The following is a 23,482-nucleotide window of genomic DNA, read 5'->3' as shown; positions in this document are numbered from 1 at the left end:
GATAACAAGTTTGAACGTGGAATGCTGTTTAGTCTTCCTGTGGTATTAGGTAAAGGCTTTCTGTAGATTTAATCACCAACTACAGACCAGGAAGGATCTGCCTGATCAACTTTTGCTAAGTGTATCCCTAGCAGCCTTTGGTAAAGTCTACTTCATAAGATGTAACTTGACACCCAGAAGACATTTGAGACAGCTCAGGAAAAGCTGCTGATTAAAGCAGTGAGGATTTAGCATTAAACTTGGGAATGGATAAAAATTGATTGAAAGGAATCAGTTTAAAGACTTGAATTGATACAAGAGCTGATTTGGTGCTCCCAGAGGTCAGTATTTGGATGCCCACTGTTCATTTAACTTTTTTTCATTTTTAATGATTTGGATTTAGCCTTCTTGAAAACTAGGAGTGACAGTTGTCAAAGTTTCTCAGCACCTACAAAATATATAAACAGAATAATTTCACATGAAGTCTAATTGAAATAATTGCCAATGTAGTTGAAGATGAAGTTGAAAACAGTTCAAGTTCTCTGCTGTTCTGCAGTGATTAATCTTAAACAATTAAGAGAACAAAGAATCCTGAGATGTATTGTGAAAGCAAGCATGCAGTGTCCTCCATTAGACTTGAGGCCATTTGGTGGTGGTGGTTGAGGCGAGCATTGCTGACGATACTAAAATTTGTTACCCATCCTCCAAACGCATCACTACCTTGAACTGGTGTCAGCAAATCCATACTACCATTGGGAGGTTAGTTCCAGGATTCTGATCCTGAAGTGAGTGTGAAGGATTGGTCATATACTTACATTATGCTGATTTGTATCACCTGGAGAAAGACTGTCAAATAATAACATTCTTTGCTTGTGTCGTCTTGACTTTGTCCTGTTAGGTGGTGGTAGTAGTCACGCATTTAAAAGCTGCAATCCAAAAAACCTTGGTAAATTGCTGCACTATATCATGGAGGCAGTTCATGCTGCTATTACTGTATTAGTAATGGAGAGAATTTTTAAATTGTGACCAGAGCTTGGGTGCTGCATTGAGGTTGCAGCAGTGATCAGTGTGCTGTTATACGATTTGGGTAACCTACAGCAAGCACACAGTACCTTTTTTGCAAGATGCTGCAATTCTGGTGGCATGAAGGTGGGCCAACACACCCAGTGCCAAGATGCAGAAATCAATCAAAACCTCTTTCACGGGTAGCACAAGTCATCTTGCATATCAGACACTGGTATCTCAAAGTGGCATCTCTAGTTGATACTCCATTGCAATAGGAGATTTGTAGGATGACTGTGAAAACACTTCGTGGAGGTCTTCAAAGTACCCGTGATGAGATCAGATATTCCCGCCAGCTCGTGGCCTGTGATTGACCAAAATGCTGTGGTTTCATTGGAGAATACACTGCCTGAGAGATTTTGTCAGGAACGCAAGGAGGGTTAGGAAGAGAGCCCAAACTTCCAGACACGTCATGTCTGACTGTTCAAATATAGGTAGAGCCTGAAAGTTGCATATAGGACCTGTTGAACTGATGTGGAAGCAAGTCATTCTTCATTTTAAGGGATTGCGTAAAAAGTAACTTCTGGAGATTGTCCAGAGGAACTAAGACCAATAAAAAAAAGCAGAAAATGCTAGAGATGTACCAGTTTTGTGGAGAGAATAACAGCATTAATGTTTCAGGCTCTGATCTTTCCACCAAAACTGAAACTGTTGCCTAGCATCAAAGGACTGCGTGATAAGGAAAGACTGGAAATATTGTCGTCTTTCAAAGCTGAAAATCCCAGCAACAGCTTGCATTTTATGTAGTGTCATTTTTAAGTAACAAGGCACTTTGAGTTAAAGCGATCTTAAGGCAGATGAAGATAAGTTTTGTTTTAAAAAGGAGGAAGGAAAGGAATGAGATTTTAGAAGATTCAGAACTTCGGCTTGTGGCATTCCTTTTTAACATGTTGTGTTTCAAAATTCCAATCCTTATTTTCAAACCCACCCCTCCACTCCACCTGATGGCATTGTCCTTGCCTGTTTGTGTAATCACCAACCCCACACCCTGTAAGATGTCTATCTGCACTCCATTTATAATTTTTTGTTGCATTCGCAGCTATAATTGTTCTGCTGATGGTGGCTGTGTCTTTATTTGTCTAGGCTGTAAGCTCTAGAATTTTCCCATCGCCTGTCTATCTTGCTTTCCCCCACAAAATCACTTCCTCGCCCATTTCTTTAAACCAGACTTTTGGTCATCTTACCTGACGTCACCTTGTGTGGCTTCGTGATGTCATTGTTTGTTTTATAGCGCTCCTCTGAAGCAACTAAAGTATCCAGTGTATTACCCTACAAGATAGTTTGGTAAGATAGACCAAAATGCCTTTCATTTTTTAATCTGTTCAATTGTAATGTACCGCAACAAAGTAACCGACTAGCAAGATAGTAGGAACTGCCGATGCTGGAGAATCTGAGATAACAAAGTGTAGAGCTGGATGAACACAGCAGGCCAAGTAGCATCACAGGGAGCAGGAAAGCTGACGTTTCGGGTCTGGACCCTCCTTCAGACCCGTCTGAACAAGGATCCAAACCCGAACCGTCAGCTTTCCTGCTCCCCCTGATGCTGCTTGGCCTGCTGTGCTTATCCAGCTCTACACCTTGTTATCTCTATACTAGCAGATGGGTTGTGTTCAGAACATGGTTTCTTTTTGCAAAACTGATCTTTGTGATCATTCTGAGCAATTATTTGTCTTTAAAAACAATACATGGAGAGGACAGTACACAGTTGACTTGAATTTTGTGCACAATTGAAAATAATATTTTGCTATAATGGATGAATTAAAGTAAATCTGTCCTGGCATTTTAGCTGTACTGATATTGGCTTTTTGCAAAACACCTTGCTACACTCAGGCATTAACTCGTCTGATCTCCCAACAGGTTCTGATTCACCTGCATGTATTTCCAGCACTCTTTTTATTTCAAGTTCTGAACATCGTGGGATGTGCAGAAGGGAAACTAAGTTCTTCTGCTGTAATGCCTTCAGATTCAGCATACTGGTTGAAGAGCACTGATGTAATCATGGAAGTAATTTCATAGAAAGATAGAATCCCACAAGTATGGAAGCAGGCTTTTCAGCTCTTCGAGTCCAGTCTGACCCTCCTGAAGAGCACCCACCCAGACCCAACCCCATACTCCTATCCCTGTAACACACTATTTCCCATGGATAATCTGCCTAACCTACATATTCCTGGTTACTATAGGTAACTTTATCACGGCCAATCCACCTAAACTGCACAGTGGGAGGAAACTGGATACCTAGAGGAAACCCACGCAGACTCTGGGAGAGTATCTGTGGAATTTGCACATTAGAGGGTGCAATTTAAACCCAGGTGCCTGGCACTGAGGCAGCAGTGCTAACCATTGAACCACCCTGCTGTGCTAATTTGATGAAAAAGAATATCGCCTGAGGAGAAAATAAAATGGAGAAATTCTGATATTGCGTAACATGTGTAAATTAAATTTTGTTTCTAGAGGTCATAAAAATATCCTATTATTTGACAAGCCGTTATCATGTAATTATTTACTTGTGCTACAGTATCACCCTTCCCTGAGCTGCAAAATCAATTTTGTGTTTGCTAAAATTGCTTTTGTGTGCAATTTAATGCCTTTACCTTTCAATTAGTATGCAGCATTAAATTGCTAGTTGATAAGGTGATCAGTTGGCCAGATTGAATATTGCTTTCCCATTGAGAAACAGCCTATTGGATAGATTAAGTATCCTGTTTGGCATGTATAGTCTATAATAGCATTGTGATTATTTATACTTGGTTTTATTTTGCCATTGGCAAGAAAAATGTTCTGCAGTACATTGTAATCTGTGAAATCTAGCAGGTGGACTGAATATCTCATGCGTTTTTCTTCATTGGGTAGCAGAAAATTGGAAAGGACAACTCTGGCTTCAGAGTTATGTCAGTTAGTATCTATTTTATCACAATCTAACAGAGCACCATTGAAATAATCCTTGAAACAGAAAGAGGAACGGCCGTCACTGCATTTCAAGGCTTTCAGATCTGTAAGATATCTGCCAGTAGCTTCAGTTGGCAGCAGTATTACATTTTTTTGCTGCAAGTTATACTTTAAAGTGGCACACTAAGTCATCACTGCAAACTTTAAAGCTCACATCAATTTGCTCTTCCAGTTAGCCATGTTTATTTTAACTAATAGTGGCTGGACATCCAAGTAAACTTTAAGGTTTTATGGTATGTAGTTTCTCTAAATTTTCTGCTTGCATTTTGAAGTGATGCACGTGGAACTTGAAGTGTCCAAACCTTCATTCAGGAAAAGAAATTCTGGACTATTTGAGGACTGTTTGTATATTTTTACATTTCTTGCCTCTCCCTACCTATTGTATGTGTGAAAACAGAAAGATGTAAGTGATTTAAGTAATTTCTGATTATGTGCGCTACTATGATGGCAGTGTGGTGATGAAGTGAAATATTATGCCTCATCATCTGAAGTCAGGTTTGCAAATGGCAAAGGCAGGGTTAAGCATTTCAGCAGCTGATGGAGACTGTTACAATGGTAGGAGTAATTGAACGTGATGAAGGAAGGAGTATGGAGCTAGAAGCTGAGCTGAGGGTCACGGAAAATTCCAAAGTTGAACAGTCGGTTTCATCCTGATAGTAATCATGGCAAGAGATTGAATAGATGGTTGGGGAATGAAGGTTGTTGAGAAGACCAAATTCATTGACTTTAGTCTTCCCAGTTTATAAATTAAGGAAATCTGTTTCTCCAATGCCAGATATTAGATAAGCACTGATCAGTTGGAGTCAGGAGAGAGAAAGCTGGGTGTCGTCACTGGAAAATAGGTGCTGAATTTCAGTGATGTCACTGAGGTGCAGCAGGGAAAGAAATGTTAAGAGTAATAAGTGTATCACCCACCAGCAAGTTGGTTGTCAGCTACTCGGATGGCTGAGCAGTGAAATATGGAGGCTTTGCCAAGCTTGGCTTGTTTTAATTCCATTCCTAAAAGAAGGGAAAAATACATTGCACACCCTGACTTTCTGCTGTGATTTTGACAGCTTGGGAATGTAATTGCAAAAATAGATGATAATTGCTTTTCTTTAGTGTTTTTTTAGAAATGTGTTTTCTTTTTGTTGTGTTGGAATCTAGTCAAACTCTCTGGATTTTAGGATTTTATTTCTATTTTCCAGTACTACCTGTTACTTGATATGTTATTGAACTTGCTATTTATAGTAAACAGTGAGTTATGATCCTTGCTAATATTTGGTATTTGTGTGCGCTCCATCCTGAGATGGAGAGAATTTTATTTGAGTGAGTCAGGAAATATTTCCATCTGTCCCATTTTTGTGAAATCTGAAATCTTGCTGCAAGATAAAGTGATATTTGTCATCTTTGATTTCTCATACTTTTTCGAAACACCTAGGAGTTGTTTTGACACACTGTACTTGCTTAGGATTCCCCTTTCAATGACCATTCAATAAACCAAGTATTCTTAGATAGGAGCTCTTAATGTTCCTTTTTAAGGAAATGGTCCCAATTTTAAAATGCAGTCTTGAAATTATCATCCCTGAATGTGGTTTTTTTTTTCATTTAAATATGTTAGCTGGCTCCTGGGTGTTCTATCTGCCATTACTCTGAAACCAGAATAAATATTTGGAGATAGCAACCATAACTTAGTCAGGACGAAGGAGCAGCACTCTGAAAGCTTGTGACTTCAGATAAACGTGGTGTCATGTGACTTCTGACTTTGTGCATCCCCCCAGTTCAACTTTGACACCTCCACATCATGGACTAATGTGTTTAAACTGGATCTTTGGATCGTCTGTGGAAAAGCTACAATTGTTATGGAAATCCCTTGTTTTGAAAATATTTCATCCGACAAAGATTTGGATTTTCTTAAAGGAATAATCGTGAACCCTTGAATTGTACTTGCCCAGTAACACATTTGCCATAAAATCTCACTTCTTCTTGAATAAGCAACATTTAAACACTTCTTTGTTTCTTCCTAAGGTTTGGCCTCAGCAACAAATTTGATCCAGAATTTCCCTCAGTGCTTACAGGGAAGGTGAGTAGTTGTTCAAAACTGATTTCTGACTTCCTGCCCCCATCCCTCTTGCTTGATCTCGTTTCTCTTACTTTCATTGGGCTTGTCCTGCTGAATAGCTTAAATTAATACTGAGGATTTTCAGAAAATACTTCAGCAACATAAGGTAGATAGCATGAAGTATCTAGAGTCAAGGTTAATTATTTACTGACAGTACGTATTACTAAGACCTTCTAAGGGTTAGATTTGTGTATCTTATTTTGTAACAGCAACTGAACTAAGATCATGAAGCTTTGTTGGCCTTTAGTCCCTTTTTAAACTTTGTGGCCCCTTAGTTTACCCTCTGTTTCAAGTATGAAAATTGTTATCTTGTTCAATGCCTCTACCATTTGCTTATTCTTAATCATAATTACATCTGCCTCTGCTTTTAAAAGACCAACAGTTACTTCACCTGCTGTCCTCTCTTTAAATCCATTTGCAAAAGCTCTTACAAATGATTTTATTTTCCTGATTTGTATACTCATGTATTTTTTTCCCTTTTTAAATCAATATTTTGGTTGCTCTTTGCTTCTTTCTAAAACCCCTAATCCTCTGCCTTGCTGCTGTTCATGGTGACATTTTGTAAGCTTATTTTAAGCCAGTCATCGTAGTGTCTTACAGCACTGAAATGAACCCTTCAGTCCAATCGGTCCATGCCAACTGTAATCTCAAACTAAACTAGTCCCACCTGTCTGTGCGTGGCCTGTCTGTCCAAATATCTCTTAATCATGTGCTTATCCAAATGTCACTTTAAATTTAACTGTACCTTCATCCACCACTTCCTCTTGAGGTTCACTGCACACGTGAACCACTCGGCACCTTTTTTTTAAAAAAAATGTTGTTTCTTGTGTCTTTTTTTAAAATCCTCCTCCCCTCACCTTTAGTAGGATACACTGTCTGATCTTGAAATACTCTACCCTAGGGGAGAAAACACCTGTCATTCATGGTGTCTCTACCCTCTTATGATTTACTAAGGCTCCTCAAGGTCATCTGTCAACCTCCTTCAGTGAAAAAAGCCCCAGCCTGTCCTGCCTCTCCTTGTAGCTCAAACCATTCATTCACAGCAATATCCTGGTAAATCTCTTCTGAATCTTGTCCAGCTTAATAATATCCTTCCTATAATGGGTGACTAGAACTGGAAATAGTATTCCTGCCATAGATCATTTTCAGAGTTTTAATTGCTTGTTCATTTACCACCACACATCAGGCTTATTTATTCAATCACCTTTAACCAGCCATCCCTCATACCTATAAAGTTGGTTATATTTATTTTTGTTGAACTGGCGTATGCTGCTTTCAAACTGAATTCAGAGCTCAGTTGCACTATGATCACTTGTTACCAGAGCATCTTTTATCAAAAGATTATTCATTAACCCAGTCTCATTGCACAAAACTTGTTCTAAAATACCTTTTTATTGTTCGGTCCTGCAATGCTTATTTTTGGAAACAATCAGAAAAGTATGCGACCAGTTTCCCCTCACATATTATCTGTGTCACTTTGATTTTAACTCGTTCGTCTAGAGATTAAAGTACTCTGATTATTGGACACTATTTCTGAAGTGTTTTGATTTTGTATAATGTTCGAACTGCATTGATTGAGGTGTAAAGCACATTAGATTCCCACTTGAATGGGAATTCTTTGTGTAAACGTTGATGTGCTTTTCTGAAATATTTCACCTCCTCTTTCTCTTCCTTCCTCAGAACATATGAAATAGGAGCAAAAGTCGACCATTCAACCCCTTGAACCCACTCTGCCACTCAGTAGTGTCATGGCTGATCCATTTGTGTTTTGTATTCCACACTCCCATCTACCGCAAAAACCCTTGAGTTCCCTACTTGATAAGAATCTATCTAACTGTGTTAAAATTATTCATGGCCCTGTCTCCTCCACAACCTGAGACACCGTTCCAAAGTTGTAAAACCCTCAAAAATAAAAATTATCCTCCCTGGCCAGAAAAGGTGACCCATAATTTTAAGACAATGCCCTCTAGTTCTGGCCTGATTCACAAGAGGAAAAATTCTTCCCACTGCAGATGCTGGAGTCAGATAAGTGTCGAGTTGGGGAAATACAGTGGGCCAGGCAGCATCAGAGCAGCAGGTAAGTTAACATGTTGGGTTGGAACTTCTGAAGAGTCCTGACCCAAAATGCCAACTTCCCCGCTGCTCTGATGCTGTGTTCCTCCAGCTCCACACTGTTATCCTTCCCACGTCCACCTTGTTAAAACTGATCTTCACTCAAGTTGAGAAGAACTGACTGAAAGCTCAGCTTGTCCAACCTATCGTCAAAGGGTAACTCACTTATTTCAGGTATCAATCCAGAATTCCTCTCTGCAATGCTTCCAATGCATCCATCCTTAAATAAGGAGACCAAGACTGTACACTGTAATTGAGATGCAGTCTTGCCAATACCTTGGATAACTGAAGCATAATATTAGTCCCAAAGAAGAGCCGTATCAGACTCTGAATATTACTTTTATTCCTGTCTCCACAGAAGGTGGTGTCAGGCTTGCAGTATTTCTCTAGCTTTCTGTTCTTTAATTACTTTCATGGAATAAATACTAACAATAATTAGCATCTCATTAGGTTTCTGGATCGCATGCTGTATTGGCGTACTAATATTTTGAGATTTGTGCACCAAAACACCTAAATCCCTCTGCATTCAGGAGTCTAGTTGCTCTCTATTTAAGTAAAGCGCTGCTGTTTATCCTTCCTGACAAGGTGAACAATTTCACGCTTTCCAGCATATACTCTTACCTACTCACTTTTACCACTCCTTTCAATCTATCTTTGTGCTTCTTTGATCATCTTCACAACATACTTTCCTGTCCAACTTGATGTCATTTGCAACTCCTAGATACCACATGTTCACTCCATCATCTGAGCCATTGATTTAATTTGTAAAAGATTTCAGCCCAGCGTACACTCCAGCAGGACTTCACTCATCCCATACTACCAATCAGACAAAGATCCAATTATGCATACTGTGTTGTCTGCCAAACAACCAATCCCATAGCTTTGTAATACGTTATCCTCTCCATTAGTGCTTTTTTGTTTTTTTTTTGATGTGGCATTTTTATCAAACGTTTTCTAAGTATAATATGTCCACAGGCTCCCATTTTATACACAGCACATGTTTCTCCTTTTAAGGAACTTGAAATAAGTTGGTTAAATATGATTTCCCTTTAAAATCCTGCTAATGCTTTCTGATTACCTTTTTGTTTTTAAGTGCACAGCTATAATCCCCTTTAATGATCAATTCTAAATCCACCCTGTGATCAACATTCAGCTATGTGCTCTATAGTTTTCTGCCTCCTTCCCTTCTTGAATAGAAGAGAGTTATATTTGCTACTTTCCAGTCCAGCACCTTCCTTGAGCCCAGAGGCAGATTAATATCAACACTTAGTTCACTACCAGCTCATTAACCACCTTTCAGAGCCTAGGAAAAAGGCTACCTGGACGTGAAAAATTTTCAGACTGCAGACTCTTTGGTTCGCTTAGTGCCGCTTCTCTGGTGATTGAAACTTACTAAAATTACACTGTCCCATTCCAAATCTAGAGCTATTACAGAGTTCTGCTATGAAGTGATAGTTGCATTCTTGTTCAAGTTGTAGAGAATCTAGCTATAGAAATAACAGAGCTGATGGGAAAAGTGGGATTGGAGGCCACCATTTCGCTCAATTCCAACAAACAGGATTGCACAATTTGAATAAATGTTTAATTCATATCTAATAACGAAATAAAAGTAAATTTAACACCTCTTGATGGGGGAGGTTTTGAGGTTGATTTGTTGTTCATACAGGGACTGAGGGTCGTCATCGTCATCGTCACCTGTGGGTGCAGTTGTGCTTGCAGGGTTAGGGCAAAAAAAAATCCAGAAGTTGATGGCTGTGATTCATTATCTTTTGACGTTTCTTGGGGGTTGTCTTAAAAACAACATCCAGTTTTTGTTGCTTTGACCTTTTTCTTTCATGAGGAAGCTGTTCATGGGGAGCTAAATAAGATCTTATTCCATGAACTGCTATCCTGCTGCGTTCTACGTTATGGTTGTCCGCTGCAACTGCTTTTCAATTTTCTTCAGGATAGAAGATAAAACAGAAGTGGATAGCTCTCGTGGTGCTGCATCCTGGATTTTATCGTCTTCTCCAATTTCCACTCCCCACTCAGTGACAAATTGTTGTAGGTCAGCTGTCGAGGGGTCTTTACAGTGGGACTCAAGTATCCTCAATCTACACTTCTCCAAATCAAACTGGCTTTGAAACGTCAACACCATGTTCTTTGATTCATCAGAGGAGCTCCCAAGAATCAAAAGATTAATATTTTGAAAAATCTGGGAGCAATGTCCACCAAACTGCATGCAAGGACTCCTTTATTGACATCATCCCAAGCCTCCCATGATAATGTCAATTGCATTTTTGATGTTAAAGCTTTTCCAAAAATTGAAGAACACTGTCTTTATCCCCTAATAGCACATTATCCAGAATGAGGAGAATCTTGAAATTCATTTTTTTCCCCTGCTAAACTTTCTAAAAACATCTTCCAAAACATCAACAGTAAGGTCACATGTGTTATAGCCAACACAAGTTCATGTTGTAGAAATAGCATTCCCCTGTTCATCAGTTGTGTTGTAACCAATTCGTATTGCTGGGACATAACTTGTAGCAGAGCCCCCTGTACCGGAAAAGTATCCTGTATAGTGAAGACAAGCAAAATGTTTGTTCATTTCGTTTATTTCCCAATTGTCTACTAGTAACTTTATTTTTCTCATTCTAGAATCATAAATTTATACAGTACAGAAGAGGCCCTTCAGCCCATCTGCACCAACAGAAAAAACTAGTGTAAATGTACACTATTCCCACTTTGCAGCACTTGGCTTACAGCACTGAATGTTATGACATTTCAAATGCTCACTCAAGAAATCCCCACCACCCTATGGGTGAAAAGTTGTTTTTTCTTCCCTCAAATCCCTTCTAAACATCCTGCCTTTCTTTTATTATGTCTTCTTGTAATTGACCCTTCAACTAAGAGGAACAACTGATTCCTAGCCACTGTATCCATGGTCCTCATAATCTTGTATACCTTGATCAGGTATGTTGGGACTCCTAGGTATGGAGCAATCATAAAAGGATTTTATGGCGCTCATGTTTCCAAAGCAATTTTATTAAATTGTTCGTTATAGCTGGGATTTGAAATTTCTTGGTACACCAGATGTGAAGTAGTACTTTTTCCCCAAGAGTGTACCTTTATCAGGGGAGACAGGAGACAGGAGGCGGAAGAGAAGGGAAGGTATTTTTGAGACCCCGATGCCTGAGGTGTGTTGGTTTGAATTTGGCAATAAGAGTATCCTAACACATTTTCAGTATTAAAATGTCCAAAATATTTAAATGAAGCTGAAATCCGGTTTGATCTGGTATAAAGTTGTCATGGTTAGAAATTAAAATGTATTGATCACAAGATAAATGACAGAAATATGCCGGTTAATTTAGTTCCAGATTCTGTCAACAAGACTACAAGTATTCCCTCAAGTTGTTTTCATTTTGGTAACAGATGTTTTATCATCTTCAAATTTAGATGCACAAAAAATGTAACAATGCAGGACTTTGAGCCCAGTTGTAATTGAGAGAATTCAAACAGTCATTTTGCAGATTGTGGCTGAATTTATTCTAATTCTGCACGAAAGGACGAATAAAGGAATTGGGAGATTTATTCATTCTCATTTTTGCAAGACCTGTTCATCTATATTTCTAACTTGGATGGTTAGGCACACTTTACTAATACCTGATACCTGCTGTGCATGTTCATTTTTGTTTAACCATGTTCCTTTTATTGCCTTTTCCATAGCATTAGTTTTATGGCTTAACAAATCCTTGCAGAATTCTATTCTTGACTTGTGTATCTTCTCTTTACCCTGCATTTACCTCCACCCCCTCACAAATAAGCAGGATTAAAAGTGTAGAGTAGTCACTTGTGGTGTCGTATGTAGCTCCAGGGGACACGCTGGATGAGTAAATCCTACTATATCCAGGAAGAAAGGAAGCTTCCTACTCTAAATCTGCAACAAAGAAAGAGCCTGTGGAGAAGTGGTTGTGCTTTGCAGAGAAGTGTAAGCAATAAACAAGTGAGTTGCATTGTGACTGTACCTGACAGTTGATAGATTAGAGGGCTTTCTTATTATGATTGAAGAGGTATGGTTAGCCTGCTGGGCTTTGCCAGTCTTTTCACTATTTGTGAAGTGTTTTTGCATCCTGTCGTAAAATGTTACAACCATGTTTTATTGGTAGGACCAATATAAAGCTAAGAGGAAGTAAGAGTCATTTGCAGTGTGGGAAGCATGCCTTACTGACCAGTAGCTGGATGCCAATTTGCATTCTTCTTATGGCAATACCTGGGTTATGGTTTGCAACAGAAATATATTGCTAGAGGTAATGATTCAAATGTTTTCTTCTGACATTTGATGACATTTGAAAATATACAACTTTATGGATCCTCCCTGTAAGAATGCCTTACAAAAAAGGAACGCATTTGAATATGGGGTTCCTGTTAAAGTTTAAAGCCACAAACTGCTGTCTGCCAGTATTGAAATAAGTATTGAATAACTTTGAGGACTATGTATGCATAGAGCATGCACGTCCAGCTGAAATAATGTTTATTGAGCTAGATCTTAAGTGCATCTTGTAATTGTTACTTGGCCCATAACCTGAAATTGCTTTCTTGTCTAAAAGTACTTGTAATTGAAAATTGCTCAATATACTTTGATTAGAAATTTTAAGCCAAATAGTAAATCTTTGAAAGAGGGGAAAAAGTACAAAGGCAAATTGCAAGTAGTTTCGCAAGTAATTCAGTTTATTTTCAGTTACTCTGTAGCACACTGTTTATTTCATTATTAACATTTGAGTTTGGTAACTTTTTTAAATCCTGTAAATCTTTCCTCCTCAGATGCATCTGTACCTATTGATAGATTTGACTATTTTATTGTCTAATTTTCAAAATCTATAATGCCTCCCAAAACTCACTGATAAAATTAAGATTAATAAAATTAACAAGACTTCTAAAAATTGCTGTTAATTATCAATAAAACTGTCTGCTGTTGTAAAGAAAGGTTGTTTTTTTTGTCCAAATCACCTTGCATTCCTAAATCCTAATATTGTAAATGTCAAACAGTTGATAATGATTATTGTAGAAATCCATCCATGATTCCAATAAACCAAATGTGGGAAAGGGAAATCAAATTGTAAACTGTCACATACTCTTTACACTTCAAAAAACAGGAAATAAAAAAAGGAAAGTGGACTAAATTTAAGGATTAAGATTCTTAAGTACAATAGTTTAGCACTGTTTTGCTTTAATTTCACATTATTGTTAAATAGCAACTTCAGAAAATTGGTGGAAATGTTTGTAACATGAGCACAGCAAAATCCTAGTTTCATTTGCAGATCAAATGACTGCAATAGTATTGGAGCAAATTACCCAATTTGAACTTTGAAAGTAATCTCTGGTTGTCTCATTCTTTACACTCTACATGAATGGATACTCAACTGCATAAGCCCTTCAGTTTGATCCCATGACACTATTTAATCAGTTCCACTTCATTTGTCAAATAATTGTTTCTACTTATTCTTGAAATCTGTTTTTGCTATAGATAAACATTATTATGTGACTTTTCTTTCTTTTATTTGTTTCTTTTTGCTCTAGGTGGCTCCAGAGGAGTACAAGATGAGCATTGGTCGGGTAAATGGATGTTTAAAGAAAAATCTTCCCATCAATGTGAAGTGGCTTCTGTGTGGTTGTCTATGTTGCTGTTGCACTTTGGGTTGCAGTCTGTGGCCTGTCATCTGTCTCAACAAAAGAGTAAGTATTTAATTTCGATCTTCCACGAGTTACACAATTTGTATGCATCAAATAAATTATTGTAATGGCAGCTGTTTGAAAATTTAGAATTAGAGCTTGCTAATGATGAAACAAATTCTTTGTAAATCAGCTCAATGAGAATGAGTTTTTGTGAATCTTCATAAGACATTTAGCGTCTTACTGTTATGCAAGTACCATAGGAAGTGGTTCGGATATAGCAAGAACTCAGGCACTGGAGTCAGTCGCTACAGGGTGGAGCTAGGGGAACGCACCAGGTCAGGCGGCATTGGAGGAACAGGGGAGCTGACGTTTTGGGCCAAGACCCTTCATGAGATTAATTTTCCTGTCCTTTATTCAGAGGGGCTGAAACCAGCTAAAGTACACTGAGTAATATTTAATGCACTCACTTCTGGCTATAATTAGCCAAGTTTTAACGGAAGATTGCAAAATGCAGGTCTGGGTTGAAACATCATGCATTTTGTATAGTACTATTGAAGTAGAAATGCATTCCAAAGCACTCAACAATAACATTTACAATAAATATTTGACATGTCTCTGCAAAGGAGACATCAAACTACTTAACCACAACCTTGGTCAAATAGGTAGGTTGATTTCCAGGATCTTGAAGGATGAGGTGAGAAGTAGTCACTGATGTTTAGGGAGGGAGTTACTGAGGTAAAGCAACTGAAAGCAGAGCCACCAATAATGGAACCCTTAAAGTGGAATGTGCAATTTGTCAATATTGCAGAAGTGTAGTGATTTCAAAAGCTTATGAAGCTGAAGAAAATTGGACGTAAAATGGTATTACCATGGAGGACTTAAAAATTAAGAACTCGACTAGGAGCCAGTGTAGGTTATCAAATGAAATAAATGAGTGGCCCTCTGTACAAATTAAGATATGGGCAGCACAAGTTTTTAGATGTGACAAGTTGTGTGGGGAGAGAGACAGACAGGAAGTTGATGGGGAGCGGACCAGAATCGGCAATTTTAGAGGAAAGGAAGACATGAATGAGGCTTTCAACAAAAAATAAGATGCGACAGAGTTGAAGCTAGGCAATATTGTAAAGGAGGAAACAGACAAACTTGATGGCGCATATATGTGGTTAGGAATGCATCACCAGATCAAACAGAACATCCATGATTGTTAATTGTTTGGCTCTGCTTCAGACAGTTGGTTGGAGAGGGATGAAAATGATGATGACTGGGGAAAGAGGTTTCTGCTGACAAGGTTACATTGGGTTAAATTTAATGTGCTGTTGAAGTTTGGAGGGGTGCAGACAGCCTCCCTGGCAACTTTTTAGCTGAGGGGAGGGTATCTACCTTGCACGATTCAATTCTGTCGGTTTCGGTCTTGTCAATATTTTAGCTCAGAACATGTGTGTTTATCCAATACTGGATGTCAGTCAAGACAAATTGGGAGCATTTGGTGAGTTGATGTAAAGTTCAATGTGCATATGAAACCTGAAGCTATAGAATCTACTCTTACGATTTCTTAGGATCCAATGCCAATATTTTTAAAAGCATGACCAGATCATCCCCTTAGTGTAGCTAACTATTTTCAAGCTCTTTCGTAAAACTTGGGATTTCACTGCAAGAGTTGAGATTAAGTTGACAGTCTTGACCCCATAAATGCAGCAAGTCCATGTGCTGAGTGGCTTCACTGGAGGCAATCTCCTAATTGGGTGCCTCCAGACTTGCCATTCAGCTAAGGATGATAGTCCTAGAGATGTACAGCATAGAAACAGACCCAAAGCCCAATTTGTCCATGCTGATCACATATCCTAAAATTATCTAGTCCCATTTGCCAGCATTTGTCCCATATCCCTGTTAAACCCCTCCCATTCATATGCACATCCTTTTAAATGTTGTAATTTGTACCACCCTCTGCTACTTCCTCTGGCACCTCATACCATAAATGCACCACCCTCTGCATGAAAAAGTTGTGCCTTCAGTTCTATTTCAAACTTTTCCCTTCTCACCTTAAACCTATGCCATCTAGTTTTGGACTCCCCACCCCAGAGAAAACACCTTGTCTATTTACCTATCCATGTCTGTCATGAATTTATATATTATAAACCTGTCCAAGGTCACTACTCAGCCTCTGATACTCCTGGGGAAAATAGCCCCACCCTATTCCGCTTCTCCCTATAGCTCTCATCCTACAACCCTGGCAACATCCTTCTAAATCTTTTCAGAACTCTATCAAGTTTCACAACATCCTTCCTAAAGCAGAGAGACCAAAATTGCACACTGTATTCCAATAGAGGACAACCAATGTCCTGTACAGCTGCAAAATGATCTCCTAACTCCTGTACTCAATAGGCATTTCCTTATTCTGCTGGCAACCCTGTCAGGAGAATTGAGCGCTAGTGAGGCAGATTAGAGTCTGTGAGAGTTCCTCAGCATGAAGACAGTATTGAGAAGGTTGTTTTAAATAATTAGTGGGGAAATGTTTGGGATACAAGGGGGTAGTCTTTCCTTATTCATTGCCTTCCTTATGCAGCCTTTGTTTGCAGTTGCACTCTGAACTGCTGCAGGAAAACTTAGTCCTATATGCTGGGTGAGTGGGGTTTGTGTTTTGCCACTTACAAAATGCCACTGGACCTATGATCACCCCTAATTGAGTCCTTGAGTATTTAATTTGGCTGCATGTCTCCATGGAGTGGGTAAACACTTTGGGTCCCAGTCCAACATTGATACTAGACAATGGTAGCCAAAACAGAAAAATCTTATAGCTCACCAGAACGATTTCTAAAATATTCTCCTCCAATAAGGAAGAATTTTAGATAATAGAAAGAGGCCACTTGATCTGTAATGTCAGCTTGAGCTTTTGACAGTTGTAAATTTAGTCCTATTCCCATTGTTTTCCCACATGTTTGGATTGTGTATTGAGGAGGATGGGTTCCCTGTATTCCAGCATAAATGTCATGGACAATCTGGATAACCCTGTCTTTCAGTGTTATTTTTGCAAGTGACAGTTCTTTTAGTATGAGGTAAGACTTCTGTCTCCAGGCTATTTACCAATTGGAGACTGGCTGTGCTAGAGGGAATCGTGTCCATGTTGGTACTGATTATCAATAATTTAACATTCCGTGATTCATCCAGATATTCAGACACATGAGGATTGCTCTGAAACTTGGCTGTCAGCTCTCGGCAAGATCAGTGTGGAGATGTCATAGGGAACAGAACATGGAACGTAACAGGCTCTTCGGCCCTCGATGTTGCACCGGCCTGTGAACTAACCTAAGTCCTTTCCCTTACATTATCCTGTCATTATCCATATGCTTATCCAAGGACTGTTTAAATGCTCCTAATGTGGCTGACTTCACTACATTGGCAGGCAGGGTGTTCCATGCCCTTACCACTCTCTGAGTAAAGAAGCTGCCTCTGACATCTGTCATAAATCTATCACCCCTCAATTTGTAGCTATGCCCCCTTGTACAAGCTGAAGTCATCATCCTTGGAAAAAGACTCTCACTGTCCACTCTCTCTAATCCTCTCCTCATCTTGTATGTCTCTATATTAAATCCTCTCTTAGCCTCCTTCTCTCCAAGGAGAACAGACCCAAGTCCCTCAGCCTTTCTTCATAGGGCCTGTGCTCCAGACCAGGCAACATTCTGGTAAATCTGCTCTGCACCTTTTTCCAATGCTTCCACATCATTCCTGTAATGGGGCGACCAGAACTGCATGCAGTATTCCAAATGAGGCCGCACTGGCGTTTTGTACAGTTGCAACGTGACATCAGGGCTCCGGAACTCAATCTCTCTACCAATAAAACCTAACACGCTGTAAGCCTTCTTAACAGCACTATCAATCTGGGTGGCAACTTTCAGGGATCTATGTACATGGACACCAAGATCCTTCTGGACATCCACACTACCAAGAATCTTTCCATTGACATGGTATTCTGCCTTCCTATTATTCCTCCCAAAATGAATCACCTCACATTTATCCATATTAAACTCCATTTGCCACCTTTCAGCCCAGTTCTGCAGTTTATCCAAGTCTCCCTGCAAGCTGCAACATTCTTCCACACTGTCCGCCACTCCACCAACTTTAATGTCATCTGCAAACTTACTAAACCATCCACCTATGCCTGCGTCCAAGTCACTTATAAAAATGACAAACAGCAGTGGTCCCAAAACAGATCCTTGAAGCACACCACTAGTGACCTGACTCCAGGCTGAATATTTTCCATCAACCACCACTCATTGCTTCTTACAGAAAGCCAGTTTCTAATCCAAACGGCTAAATCTCCCTCAATCCCGTGCCTCTGTATTTTCTCCAATAACCTACCATGTGGAACCTTATCAAAGGCTTTACTGAAGCCCATGTACACCACATCAACTGCCCTGCCCTCATCCACATGCTTGGTCACCTTCTCAAAAAACTCAATGAGGTTTGTGAGTCATGACCTGCCCTTGACGAATCCACGCTGACTATCTCCAATCAAATTGTTGCTTGCTAGACGATTATAAATTCTATCTCTTATCCTTTCCAAAACCTTTCCCACAACAGAGGTAAGGCTCACAGGTCTATAATTACCTGGGTCATCTCTACTGCCCTTCTTGAGCAAGGGCACAACATTAGCAATCCTCCAGTCCTCTGGTACAAAACCTGTAGACAATGAGGACTCAAAGATCAAGGCCAAAGGCTCCGCCACCTCCTCCCTAGCTTCCCAGACAATCCTCGGCAAAATCCCATCTGGCCCGGGGATTTATCTACCTTCACACCTTCTAGAATTGGTAACACCTCCTCCTTACTAACCTTAATCCTTTCAATTCTAGTAGCCCATAACTCAGTCATCTCCTCTACAATATTCTCCTGTTCCTCAGTGAAAACAGATGAGAAATAATCATTTAGCACAGGGTCCACACACCACTTTCCACTTCTGTCTTTGACTGGCCCTATTCCTACCCTAGTCATCCTCTTATTCCTCGCATACCTATAGAAAGCTTTAGAGTTCTCTTTTATTCTACCTGCCAATGTCTGCCTATGTCCCCTCCCTGCTCTTTTTAACTCTCTCTTTAAATCCTTCCGTGCTAATCTGTAACTCCCCATCGCCTCATCTGAGCCATCTTGTCTCATCGTCACATAAGCCTTCCTCTTCCGCTTAACAAGAGATACAATTTCTTTAGTAAACCACGGTTCCCTTACCTTATCGCTTCCTCCCTGCCTGACAGGGACATACCTATCAAGGACACGCAATATCTGTTCCTTAATCCAGCTCCACATTTCGATTGTCCCCATCCCCTGCATTTTGCTAACCCATTCTATGCCTCCTAAGTCTTGCCTAATCGTATTATAATTGCCCTTCCCCCATCTATAACTCTTGTCCTGTGGCATGTTTCTATCCCTTTCCATTGCTAAAGTAAACATAACCGAATTATGGTCACTGTCTCCAAAGTGCTCACCTACCACTAAATCAAACACCTGGCCACATGTTGTGCAGCGAGTTAGAAAGCTGGATGTGGAGAAACAGAATTGTAGCAAAGGGACTCTGCCATAGAGCCTTGGCAAAAACCAGCCTCCCCCTGACATCTGACCAGCACGCTGCACAGTTAAATCTACCAGGCTGCACATTGAGCCCTGCTAGCTGTTAAGAAGAGCAACAAGGAGATGAGGGCCATGGTTGGATATTGTCTGCCTAATTTAAACCTTCAGTTGGGCTACTGGCCAATGGTGATCATGCCCTGTGGCATCATCTTATAATTTACAGTGCTGTCACCTGTCTGCTGAAGGTTTGCATGATTCAGTTTCTGATTTTTCTTTGCTTTCAAATATTTATTATTGACCCTGTTAAAGGTATTATCAAGACTGCTTTCACTTTTTCTGCTAAGGTCATATCTTGCATAGCTTTCTTACTTTCGAATAGTTTCCTAGCAACTCTATTCTCTTGACCTTTAAATTTGTATTTCATTTAATAGCTTGCCCATTGGAAATACATCTCTCTTCAGCATAAGATTACGGCTCTGTTATACTTTCCTGTAACTTTTTCTGTCTTGCTCATTGAGCCATGGTTTCTGTAGCTTTTCATTTCTACTTGGTAGATCTTTTTTGCTGCCTACCCAGCACTTTCCTGAATCAATTGCCCAAAACTCAACAAACTAAGACACAGGAGCAGAATTATGCCACTCAACCCATCAAGCCTGATCTGCCATTTAATCACAACTGGTCTATTTGTCAACCGCATTCTCCTGCCTGCTTGCCATAACTGTTGATCTCCTTTCTAATCAAGAACCTATCTACCTTTGAAGTGCACTTCAATGAGTTGGCCTCTACAGCCCTCTGTAGCAATGAATTCCACAGATTCATCACCCCCTGAAGAAATTCTTCCTTATCTCATCCCTTACTCTGAGGCTGTTTCCCCAGTTCCACACTGTACTGCTAGTGGAAAGCCCTTCTCCACATCCACTCTATCCAGGCGCCTCAGTATTTTAAGGTTCAATCAAATCCCCCTCATCCTTTTAAACTCTATCAAGTACAGACCCAGAGTGCTGAACAGTTCCTTGTAAGACAAGCCCTTTTCTTTGAGGAAGGGTCACCAGACCAGAAACGTCAACTTTTTTTTTCCTTTTACAGATGCTGCCAGACCTGCTGAGCTTTTCCAGTAACTTTGATCCTTGGAACAAAGGGACAAAAACATACTTGTGAACGTCCTGGAATCCTTTGATGCAGGGCCCAAAACTACTTGCAATATTCCAAATGTATTCTGACTAGAGCTTAATGCAACCTCAGCAGTACATCCCTGTTCTTGTTTTCTAGCCCTCTTGAAATAAATGCTAAAATTGCATTTGCTTTTCTAACTGCCAGCTGAACCTGTCCCTTCAGGCTTTGTATTTCAGAAGCCTTTCCATTTTAGAAAATAGTCTACGCCGCTTTTTACTATCAATGTGCATAACTTCACGCTTTCCAACATTGTATTCCATCTGCCACTTCTGTGCCCACAATCCAAATCTAAATCCTCCTGCGGCCTCCCCACTTCTTCAACACTATCTGTCCCTATATGTATCTTTGTGCCCTCTGCAAACTTAACCTCAATGCCCTCAGTTCTTTTGACCCAAATCATTACTGTACAGTGTGAATAGCAATGGTCCCAACACTGACTCCGCCATCACCAGTTGCTATCCTGAAGGTGACCCTTTTATTTCCACCCTCCTGCTAGTCAGCCAATCCCTTTATCTGTGCCAGTACCTTGTCCCTAAACACTATATGGGCTCTTATTTAGCTTCCTCCTATGCAGCGTCTTGTCAAAAGATTTCCGGAAATCCCAATGGATCATGTCCAGTGGCCCTCCTTTGCCTAACTTTACCTCTAAAGAATTCTAACCAATTTGTCAGGCATAACCTTCCCTTGGCACAGCAGTGCTGGCTCATTTTTACTACACAATTCCGAGTACTGTGTAATCTCATCCTTCAGAATGGACTCTTAAAATCTTACTAAAGACTGAGGTCAGGCTAACTGATTTATAATTCCCAGTCTTCTGCTTCCCTTCCTTCTTAAGCAGCGTTGCTATATTAGCCACTTTCCAGTCCTCTGGCACTCTCCCTGATTCCAGTGATTTCTGAAAGATCGCTACCAATGTCTCCACGTTCTCCTCCAGAATCCTGAGGTGTAGTCATCCAGTCCAAAACAATTTAAATAAACTCTGCTTGGCTATTTTACAATTTAAAACATTGCCTGTTTGCTGTTATGCTCTATGCCCTTATAAAAAGTTTTTCCTGCAATTTCTAAGGATTTATGTCTGTGCACCCGTTAGTGATTCTGCCTGTTTAATCCTTTTTAAAAAAATTGTCATTTCAAGTATATTTCTTCTTCCCTCTCAATATATATAATTGCATACTTCTCAGCATTAGACAGAGTACTGTGTTACATCCTTCCTCCCAAGTTGGGTGGGAGTCTTCAGTATTAACTCTGAATTCCATGAAGTCTCCATGTACCACATCAATCCAGGTCAAGGAACCTGCTGATCACCATACAGTACTCCTTTCACATCTAATTGGTATTCTCCGTAATGAATGTCAGTGGAAGAATGCTCCGAGGGAGGTAAGGGCACATATCTCACATTCTTGGGGACATCAGTGTGCATAACCAATGATGCTGCAGCCAATGTAGAAGGTCTAAAGGACCAGCATTGTATTTGATGGTGAAGGAATCAATACTAAGTTACCTACATGATCTGCTACTTGTCACAGGCTTGCTTATCCACAATTTTGCTGGCAGAGATGCCACTATTTCTTGATTTTTAAGACGACGATATCTTGCCTCTAACATGACAAATCTTGCCTTGCGTGATGCGGCCATAATGTGAAGTGGTGGGGGGAGAAAAAGGATAGATTTTGCTACAACCTTGTAGGCATAAGTTGCTTCAGCAGTAAAGTTGTGCACTAGCACAATTTGTGACCTCATTAAAGAACATGCAACACTCCATGATCATCATCAAACCAGGAGAGCAACCCTAGTGGTCAAAGACCTAACAGGAACAACTGGTATTACTTTGAATGAGGTCCTAATCAAGACAGACTACCAAAATGGTGCCTTTCTGTTAATTATTTCCATTATAAGCTCCTGTTGTCTACACTTGCATTCATAGGCATTTTTGTTATTTTACATACACTTTTTGCACTCCGTTATTCCTTCAAAGCTCTCAGATTTGTCAGACATGATTTCCTTTAACGGTTTAAGTATTCATTTTGTCTATTTTATAGATTTTAGAAACTTACCGACTATTGGCATTAGGTTGGTTTTTTTGAGATGTAAACATTTGTTTTACAAGTTTTAAAATTTGTATAAATTCACAGTTGCCTTTTCTGATGAATCCTGTTTCATTTAGTTAGCTTTCTTCTTTTTTTTCCACCCAAGACCAGGCTGTAATTTAAAAAGGGTGAATTTAATCCTTCATAGTAGTCAACACAAGAAAATAGGCAGGAATAAACGATCCAGGGCCTCATGCTTGCAAGGCCATTTGATTATGATCATAGTTGATCTTGTACCTCATTCCATCTTCTGCCTGCTTCTCATTTATTTTCTTGCTCAATAATGGAGCATCCACAGCTTTCTGGGGTAAATAATTCTGAAGATTCACAACCACCGTTCTTTCCTCCTCACCCCCCCCCCCCCAAAAAAAAAACACATTTGAGGAAATATATTTCTCAGCAGGTCGCTGGACTCTAAACATCAATTGTTTTCTCTCCAAACAGAAGCTGTCAGACCTGCTGAGTCTCTCCAGCAATTTGATTTTTTTTTTAGATCTCCAGCATCTAGATTTCTTCGTTTTATTAAATGAATTTCTCATCCGAGTTTTCAGTGATCAGCCCTTGTCCTAAGACTGTCCATGTTCTAGATGTCCCAGCCAGATAAAATATCCCTTTCAAGCCACTTTTAAAATCCTCTATGTTTCAATGCAATCAATACCTTTTCTAAAGTATAGATTTAATGCACTCCACCTCTCATTTTTAGGATAATTCTCTCATTCCAGGAACCAATTTAGTGAGCCTTTGCTGTACCACCTCCGCTGCAATTATATGCTTCCTTGCATGTAGAGACCAAACCTGCAGAGAGTACTGTAGG

At 39.7% G+C, this 23,482-nt stretch overlaps 1 protein-coding gene across 1 annotated transcript in view; it reads left to right on the top strand.

The window, feature by feature from the left end:
- chic1 (cysteine-rich hydrophobic domain 1) overlaps positions 1–23,482 on the top strand; it is a 49,286-nt gene that overhangs the window by 10,795 nt on the left and 15,009 nt on the right. The window contains exons 2-3 of the mRNA XM_048544967.2: positions 5,995–6,049; positions 13,757–13,912. Coding sequence (XP_048400924.1) covers positions 5,995–6,049; positions 13,757–13,912 — 211 coding nt within the window. The remainder of the gene's footprint in view (positions 1–5,994; positions 6,050–13,756; positions 13,913–23,482) is intronic.

The sequence above is a fragment of the Stegostoma tigrinum genome, chromosome 15, assembly GCF_030684315.1.
Source record: "Stegostoma tigrinum isolate sSteTig4 chromosome 15, sSteTig4.hap1, whole genome shotgun sequence".
NCBI lineage: Eukaryota > Metazoa > Chordata > Chondrichthyes > Orectolobiformes > Stegostomatidae > Stegostoma > Stegostoma tigrinum.
The sequence above is the reverse complement of the archived record's forward strand: the minus strand, read 5'-3'. Positions and strand labels throughout refer to the sequence as shown.